Source organism: Coptis chinensis, chromosome 5 (assembly GCF_015680905.1).
Source record: "Coptis chinensis isolate HL-2020 chromosome 5, ASM1568090v1, whole genome shotgun sequence".
Taxonomy (NCBI): domain Eukaryota; kingdom Viridiplantae; phylum Streptophyta; class Magnoliopsida; order Ranunculales; family Ranunculaceae; genus Coptis; species Coptis chinensis.
The window spans coordinates 52,021,623-52,031,001 of NC_141460.1; the positions used below are offsets into that span (position 1 = coordinate 52,021,623).

Below are 9,379 nucleotides of genomic sequence, written 5' to 3' on the forward strand. Positions count from 1 at the left end.
CTTGCGCCCGGGGACAGGAGTGCACCAATCCGTAGCCAAGAATGAGATCGCGATGTTGCATGAGCTGTATCCGCGAGTGGAAAAGTATATAAGATATGAAGACTCTATGCAGAAGGATTCCAAGAGGTCAGGGAAGGTTGTGTTGTCTTTGGAGAAGGAACGGGAACACCGAAAAGCGGGGATGTCGGAAAAAAAAGTGGGAGATACTGCGGGTACGGAGCACGAGCAGAGGGAAGCCAGGAAGGAATCTAAATGGAGTACAAGGAAAGGAAGCCATACCGCAAGATGGAACAGACTCCATTGAACAAACCGCTCAGTGAGATCTTGCCCTTAATAAAGAGTCTGCCAGGGTATGAAGGACCGCGAAGCATGCCAATGGAGATACCTGAGAAGCCCCTCTGTGCATATCATCAGATAAGGAATCATGAGACGAATGACTGTTACGCTCTAAAATGGTTGGTTCAGAGGATGGTGGAAAAGGGGAGGCTAGGAGAATTTGAGGGAGACGACTGGAATAAGGAGCGTGTGCCGCCGCAGGGAAGAATACTGGGAACTATCAATGTGATTTACAGTGGGGAAGTTATGAGTCACAATGCTCACAGAGACAAGATACGGTGGACCGTGAGCATCCAACAAATTAATGAGAGAACGGATAGGCCACGACAGAGAGAGGTGGCGGCAGCAGAAAAGGATAAAATCATGTTTAGCAGCGGGTACCTACGGGCAGTGGACTCACCACATGAAGACGCGTTAGTCATTACAGTGGCAATGGGAAACTACATGGTGAAAAAGGTGTTGATTGATTATGGGAGTGCAGTAGACCTGTTGTTTAGAGGTGCTTTGGAGGAAATGGGAGTTGATCCTAAGCAGCTGCATCCTTCGCGAACTAATTTGTATGGGTTTAACGGGAGTATGATAGAGCCCATGGGGGAACTCTTATTGCCCGTGACAATAGGGTCGGTGACAGTCTTTGCCCGTTTCTTGGTGGTAGATTCGGCTTCTCAATATAATGCAATCTTGGGAAGGCGATGGATTCACGAGATGAAAGTGGTCCCGTCAATATATTATCAGGTAATACGATTCCCCACACCTACCGGCATGTATGAGGTCTACAGTGATCAGGTTAAGGCCAAAAATAGTCATAAGGGAACCGTGAAACGGTGGATTGGCGGATCAGAAGGAGAGACTTCCAATCCTAGGAAGAGGCTGGCATAGCAATTACAGTGCACCTCGGGGGAGGAGGAGAACGAGACATCGGCGGATCTAAAGACGCTCGATGAGATAGCGGTGGTGAATATTGGGATAGGGGAGGAGGAGAAGCTCACATCGATAGGATCCAGTTTGCCTGAGGAGTGGAGGGGTAAGTTGATACAGTTCTTGTCAGATAATAGAGGTGTTTTCACTTGGACGATAGAGGATGTTACTGGGTTGGACCTAGAATTCGCATGTCTCCACTTACATATGAGAGAGGACGCCAAACCTGTGAGGCAAAAGATGCGCAGTATCAGGCCAAAATACACTAAAGGGATTCGGGAAGAGGTCACTAGATTGAAAGGGGCGGGGATAATCCGAGAGGTGGAGTTCACAGACTGGTTATCTAACATAGTTGCGGTACCAAAAAAAAATGGAAAAGTACGTATGTGAGTGGACTTTACTGATGTAAATCTAGAGTGCCCAAAGGACTGCTATCCCATGCCACGAGTAGATGAGTTGGTGGACAGGATGGCCGGGTTCAAGATATTTTCCTTCATGGACGCATCAATGTGGTATAATCAGGTCACGATGTATGGGCCAGATTAGGAGAAGACATCGTTTGTGGTGGAGGGCGCTACTTACTGCTATACGAGGATGCTGTTTGGTTTGAAAAATGCAGGGGCAACCTTCCAGCGGTTGGGGGAGAGAATGCTCGCAAGCAAGATTCGGAAGGGAATTGAGATTTATATAGAGGACATGGTGGAGAAAAGTATGTCGAAAAAGGAACATATAGAGGGGTTGAGAGAAACATTTGGGATACTACGTAAATACAACTTGAAAGTACCCTGAGAAGTGTACTTTCGGGGTGACTACGGGAAAGTTTTTGGGTTATATCGTTACTCATAGGGGGATCGAGGCTAACCCCGAGCAGATAAGGTCCATGGTAGAGATGCCATCTCCGCAGAATGTGAAGGAAGTACATCGGTTAGCAGGAAGGGTCGCGGCCCTGAACAGATTCATTTCCAAGTCATCCGATAAATGCAGACCGCTGTACCGACTGTTAAGGAGCACACCGGATTTCGTATGGACCGCGGAGTGTGAGGAGGCATTCCAGGAGTTGAAAAAATATTTGGGGAAAGCGCCTTTGCTGTCACGGCCCGAGATCGAGGAGAAACTGTATTTTTATTTGGGGGCCATGGAGTATGCAGTCAGCTCAGTTCTGGTTCGGGTGGTAGACAAGATGGAGAAGTTGGTATATTTTCAGAGCAAGACTTTGTTAGATGCAGAGATGCGATATAGTAGGATTGAGAGGTATGCCTTGGCGTTAGTTTTTTCAATCCTAAAACTAAAACCCTACTTTGAAGCGCATGTAGTGGTGGTGGTAGTGAATTTGCCTCTGAGACAAGCACTGAAGACAGAAAATTCTGGTAGAATGTTGAAATGGGCAGTGATGCTGAGTTTCTATGAGATACAATATCAGATAAGAACCACGAAAAAAGCGCAGGCGGTGGCTGAGTTTCTGGCAGAGTTTCCCGCAGAGGATCCCACGTGGAGAGAGGAAAAGGTTATAGAGCCGGAACAGGAAGGTGAGCCAGACCTCCTAAACTCGTGGGATAGGAGGAATGGGTGGAGGGTATTCGCGGATTGATCGGCTACCGATGCATGTAGTGACATAGGAGTGGTGTTGGTTACACCTGATAATAGCAGAATAGAGCAAACCATGAAACTATGGTTCGCTGCGTCCAGTAATGAAGCGGAGTACGAAGCAGTGATCGCAGGATTGAGAATGGCCGAAGATTTGGGAGTCAAGGAGCTGACAGTATATTTTGATTCAAACTTAGTGGTGTGTCAAGCGAATGGAGGGTTCACTGCCCGATGCCCCAGGATGGCCAGATATTTGGATGTGGTGCGTAAACGATCTGCGAAATTCACAAAACTCCATTTCCTTCATTTGGGCTGTGGAGAGAACAGACACGCTGATGCCCTGGCATATGTGGCAGCCGTAATTCCCGGGTCGGAGGAAAGAATGATACGCGTGGGAAGGTTAGAAAAACCGAGCACCGAGCACCGAGGATGTGATGGAGATTTGTCAGGTCACGGAAAAGAAGGAGGGTTGGATGGAGCCAATTAAGGACTTTTTGGTAGGAAAGGAAGTGACGGATAAAAAGGAAAGAAGGAGATGGGAGCAAACTTCTCGGAGATACGTTCTACTGGAAGGAGAGTTATATCGGAAAAACTTCAATGGACCACTGTTAAAATGTTTGGGTCCGCGACTATCGCAGGAGGTGTTGGCAGAGTTACATGAGGGGGACTGTGGGAGGCATTCAGCAGGGAGAATGACATCACATCGACTACTGACATAGGGATATTTCTGGCCCCACATGAAGATGGATGCTGTGGAATTTGCTAAAAGATGTGACAAGTGTTAGAGATTTGCCTAGTTGATATTCGCCCTTGCTTAACCCCTTCATAATGTCTCAAGTCCGTGGCCTTTTGCTATGTGGGCAATGGATATAGTGGGACCGCTGCCCATGGCCAGTGGCAAAAGGAGATTCATGCTCGCAGCCACGGATTATTTTACAAAATGGATTGAAGCTGTACCCCTACAGCAGGTGAAGGAAGCGCAAATCATCAAGTTTTTATGGGAGAATATCATCTACAGATTTGGGTTGCCGTACGCCATCATAGCTGACAATGGGACTCAATTTACAGGAGCGAAGGTGGCCAGGTTCTTCCAAGCCTACAAAGTGAGACAGGGGTTCTCGGCCCCTTACAATCCTAAAAGTAACGGATAGACAGAGTCATCCAACAAGATCGTCATGAACAACCTTAAGAGAAAATTGGAAGATAAGAAGGGGGCGTGGGCCGACGAGCTGAATCATGTGTTATGGGCCTACCGGACCACACCTCGGTAGTCCACCTGAGAGACTCCATTCTCATTGGCCTATGGGGTGGAGGCCATGATCCCATCGGAGATGGTGGCAGCTACAACGCGAACAAAGGTCGTGGAGGAGGGCTCAAACTGGAGAATTTTAGCAGCAGATCTGAATTTAGCAGAAGAGAGAAGAGACATTGCCTGTATAAAGCTGGAAGAGTACCACAGGAGACTGCAAAGACAGTACAACAGGAGGGTCAAGCCGAGACAATTCAAAATGGGTGACCTGGTGCTCCGCCGAGTGATACCTAGTACTAAAAAAGAGAAAGATGGAAAGCTGGGCCCGAATTGGGAGGGACCTTATACGGTAGTGGATATCGGAGGGGCTGGCACCTACAAATTGCAGACCCAGGAAGGCAAGCTGATAGAGAAGCCGTGGAACGTGAGAATGTTAAAAAAAATTCACACTTGAATGTAATAGAAATCTAATGCGTAAATCTATGGCTGTATGTAAATATATAATGCAACAACACTTTTGAGATGAAACCATCGTTTATAAAGGTAGGGGTCCAAAATAAACATGAGACATGGAATGCTAACAAGACAACGGTGGGGGGGGGGGAGTCCTTCGCTGACACAAGGTCGGAATTGGACATGGGGCAAGGCGAGGCCCCAATGACTTTTAGAAGCTATGAAACCCGCAGAGCGGGATAAGAGGCGCGAATAATTCGTGGGGCATAGAGCCCAAGGGTGGAGAGAGACAGCGGAGGGGATGAGCCCTTCGCTGATACGAGGCTAGAGATAAGCCAGGGGCAAGAAGAGTTGTCCCAAGGAACTGGTTGAGATTGCAGAACCCGTGGAGTGGGATGAGCCCTTCGCGGGGGAGAGATGCAAGTCGCACCTGGGGCATGAAATCCCAGAGTGAAGGGAGACAGCGGAGGGGAGGAGCCCTTCGCTGATAAGAGGATAGAGGGAGTCGGGGGCAAGAGGAGTTGCCTCAATCGACTCACTAAAGTTATAAAGTCCGCAGAACGGGATGAGCCCTTCGCGGATTAGAGATACTAATACCACGTGGGGCATGAGGCCCAAACATGGAGGGAAATAGCGGGGAGTTGGAATCCTTCGCATATATACTCAACCATCGCAAAAACGATGAGAGGAACGAGCCTATCACTAATGCAAGGAACTAGTCGCGGAGCATGGAGGCTGGCTTACAGTTGATGGAATAGCCAAACATAGAGAAAAAGACAGGGCAAGGGCTACATTGGAGTAAGGTAAAGAGACCAAACTACAGAAGAAAGGTAGGAGAGGAAGAGATGGCAAACATGCCAAGAAAAATCAAACATCACATGAAAGAGATTAATATTCAAACATAAACAAAACAAATGTACTGCAATCAGTGACCCAGATGGGATAAAGTGACTTATTACAAAAAAAGTGCGAAAGACAAAGAGTATTTCTAGTGCTTCTCGGAGGGGGAGTCAGTGGCAAGTAGGACATCAGAAACTTCTTCAGAAGGTACGGTGGTGGTTGCTGCAGTAACGTTCTCCAGGGTCTCGGTAGGGGCCTCTTCGGTAGTTGCGGTAGGGTTGGTGATCTCTTCATGCACTGGGGAGCGGGGAAGGGTCTTGGTGGCAGCCACTTCTTCTTGGGCGTCTTCAGAGGGGGCTGCTGCTGGGGTGTAGGGCTTTTCAGGCAGAAGCCGTCCTTCCTGGGTGAGTTGGGCAAGCTCTTCCTGGATTTTTTTGGTTACCCTTTTGTCCGCAAGAAGCTTGAAGCGTTCGCAAAGAATAGCCATGTCATCTTGGTGTTGCTGAAGTAGGGCGGTGGTAGCATATTTCTATTCTTGATTGAGGGTGTCGACGGCAGCTTGGTGTTGTTGGGCTAAGGCAGATAGGTTGAGCTGATGTTGTTCAAGGAGCATTTCCCGTTGACAACTCAGACGGTCGTTGACCGTACCCATGTAGTTCTGATGAGATGATTCCGTGGATTGCAGTTCGTCCTGGGCCTTGAGTTTGGCCAAGTTAGCAGCGGCTAGATCGGATTGAAGCCCTGCGTAGGCAGCCTTTAGACCAGAAGGGCCGTTGACCTCTTTCTCCAAGGCAGCCAACTTGTTCTTGGTGCTGAGAAGACCGCGAATCATGAAAGAAATGTCCAAGCTCACCTAGAAACAGAAATAGAGAGGTAAAAAAAAATAAAAGAAGAAGAATAGGAAGCGAGGGGCGTACCCGTTCCCAGTTAGTATAAAAAGAGGTGCGGTAGGTATCAAACGAACAACCATCGGCGTAGGTGATGTCCTTGGGCAAATGGGCATTGTAGAATAGGGAAGAGGCTACAGCCGCATTGTCTAGGGCGGACTCAGCTATGGATACACTACAACAGAAGGGGTTTTTTTGCAACGCACACTTTTGCAACGCCAAAAAATTGTTGGTAAAAGTCACCAATTGCAACGCTGTATGGGGCTACTAAAAGTTAGGCGTGTTATCAGATTTAGAGTACATGGATTTATCTATTGCGACACCTCTTGCGTGTCAAATGATTGTAATAATATTTTTGAAAAGAAAAGAAATGTAATTTTTCTAGAGGGCATTCATCACTTACAACGCGATTGTCACGCCTAAAGTTAATTTGGTCACTTGCGATGCCAAATTTGTTGTAACAAATTTTTGTACGAATGATTATTAAATTTAGTATAGCCTCTGTTGGGACGTGATTGGTGTTGCTAATGGGCTTTTTGAAGGCGGGTGTTAATTTTTCAAATTGGAACTTATGGGCGGGCCTATTTTTAATCTTAGCGCTTGAACTGAAAACTAAAATGTGAAAGCCCTAAATGACTATCCTTTCTCTAACTTTCCCTCCAGCCACCGCCAACCCCCATTCACAACCATCGTGGTAATATAAACTCTCTCTCTCTCTCTCTCTCTCTCTCCAAGCTTCAATTTTCAGGTTGATTTATTCTCTTTTTCGGGCTTTTAATTTTTCAGGTTGATTAGAAGCTGAAATTACTACTATAGAAACAATGTTTGAAGCTTTAATTTTCCAGGTTGGGTATTCCCTTACATCATTAATTTTAGGGTTCTTTAATTTGTTTCAATTGTTTAATGTAATTCTTTTAAGCATTCATTTTAGTCCACATTTTATAATCCTTAAGTTTGAATTAAATTGGCCTATAACTATTGGATTTTGGTATTTAGTCTCTTCTTAGGCTGGTTCAATCTCTGTTTTTAGGTCTATAATTATTAAATGTTGAATTTATCTAATTAGTCAACTTTTGGTTACTCTCTTATAATGTTGGGCATCTAATTCTTATCTCTATGTTTCTTGAGGTCCTCTTTTTTTTCGCTGGATTTGGTTGCATTTACGTCAACAACTGATTCAAGTATTCACCTTTTTCTTCTTCTTTGCACTGAATCTACATTTTGAATTTTATTGTGTCCTCAATTACTTGATCTTTTATTTTCTTGTCTGTAATATGTGTAATGGGATATGCTTTGATTTATATGTAACAGGGTGTGAAAAGTTTAATCTACTGACTACTGAGTGGTGGGTGTCTCACATTCCCTCTATCATATAAGACCTGTATCATGCTGCAATGAGAGTTTTTCAAAGCTGCTCTACAATGTAATATTTGATTTGGAGTTTCAGGGAAAGTTTGTTTTGGTTTTGGGTTACCGTCAAAGCTTCGATTTTTGGTCTAACTTCATTTTTTTTTTCTGGTTGCTTCTCTTTTTGGGTTTTAATTAATTTTTCTTCTCTTTGGGGCTTAATTGATTTTGGTTATCTTAATTAACTTTTCAGCTTGTTTTATTTTTTAGGTTAGAAGCTAAAATTACTACTAGAGAAAAATAAATTGAAGCTTAATTTTTCAAGTTGGGTAATCTTCTTTTTAGTATTACCATTTGATTACCGCACTTCCTTTGAGTGCGTCATGTGATGTCGTGCCTGTCATTTTTGGAATCACATTTGGTGTGGATGGTGGTAACATGATGATGTTTTGTTGTTCCTTTGTCTTGTCCCTTTGTTTTGCCTCTTCAATAACACATGCATGGCTCTTATGTGATGAGATAATGGAAAAATTGTTGGTAAGAAGTGATGCACTTCACTTAGTTGGAAGCTATATATTTAGTTTAGACGTTCCATTGGTTTATATGATGGGGCTCCTTATATGATAGGATTATTACTTGTTGAATATAATCTAGGTGCTTTAGTAGTCGCACACAACTTTGTATAGCATTACGACTTATCTTGGGTTTGGATATTTGTTTTATTTTGATATGAAATTCAGGAGCTCGGTCATGAAGCAATGTGAAACAGAATTTTGGAACAAACAAATCCGGCATTCGTGTAAGCTATTTCTTCTACATGTTTTTGCCTATCGTGTTTTAAGCTAGAATGGGTTAGGGATGTAGGTGCTAGATGTCAGTCCTCCAACAAGTACTTTCATGGTTTAGTAAGTCATAACCAATGATCTAAATGTTTTTCTGTTCATAAGCCCGCCTATATTGATTTTGAAGATACACACTCTTTTTATGAAATACAGAATTGAGTTCATATCATGATAGTGCATATTGGATTGATGGGTAAGGCATGATTGAATTTTGGCCACTGAACCTCCTTTTGTTCATGACCATTTTGCTCTTCTTCCCACTTGGATCAAGGTACAAAACTCACTCCATTTAAATTTTTTGTTTTGTGGACTTTAGTGATTGAACAATACGAGTATCTGATAATGTGTTAATGCTCTTGTTTCCTTTTCTTATCGGTTTTTGCAAACTGTGTGTATTAAATTGATTGGTTGCATTTGTGATTGAGTACTACTCATTTTGAGATGTTCAGTGTTAGTCAGCACAACTTTGATAAGTTATTATGGTTTCAAGTTTTTTTTTCTTCTTATTATATTTGTACCAATTTAAGCTTTTGGCCATGGGCATAATATTGATTTTCAGATTGTAAAAGGGTGGGAACTAGACCAATTATGGCAAATTGTAGTGGTGTTTCTACCTCCTAGGTCCATAAGTTTGACTTGGTAATTTTTTTTTTCACATGCATTGCTTATTTGACTGCATTTTAGCTTTGTTAAAGTTTTGAAGAAGTTTACTTATGTCTTTTTTCAATTTGTTGTACCAGATTGGCTGATCGGTTGCCGGTAGTTTAGTGAAGAAATTGTGGATGGATGTTGTTCAAGTTTGCAAACTATTGACATTTGTGAATTTTGCTAAAATCTAGTTTTGAAGAACATGTCAAATTTTAGTTGATTGTTGTCAAAAAATTATGTGATACACTGTATTGAGCTGTGTGGATGCCGTAAAG

At 43.7% G+C, this 9,379-nt stretch overlaps 2 protein-coding genes and 1 long non-coding RNA gene across 3 annotated transcripts; all 3 read left to right on the forward strand.

The window, feature by feature from the left end:
- The first annotated feature begins 252 nt into the window (after positions 1 to 252).
- LOC147497884 (uncharacterized) lies at positions 253 to 1,215 on the forward strand. The gene has a single exon (XM_086563039.1). It carries the CDS (start codon positions 253 to 255, stop codon positions 1,213 to 1,215), a length of 963 nt encoding a protein of 320 aa, XP_086419165.1.
- A 2,954-nt stretch (positions 1,216 to 4,169) lies between these two features.
- On the forward strand, positions 4,170 to 4,541 carry LOC147497885 (uncharacterized). Its single transcript, XM_086563040.1, has one exon. The coding sequence runs from the start codon at positions 4,170 to 4,172 to the stop codon at positions 4,539 to 4,541; it is 372 nt and encodes a 123-aa protein (XP_086419166.1).
- A 3,808-nt stretch (positions 4,542 to 8,349) lies between these two features.
- Positions 8,350 to 9,379, forward strand: LOC147497886 (uncharacterized). Its single transcript, XR_015194848.1, has 4 exons — positions 8,350 to 8,413; positions 8,610 to 8,727; positions 9,016 to 9,095; positions 9,197 to 9,379. It is a non-coding gene; the product is annotated as an uncharacterized LOC147497886 (long non-coding RNA).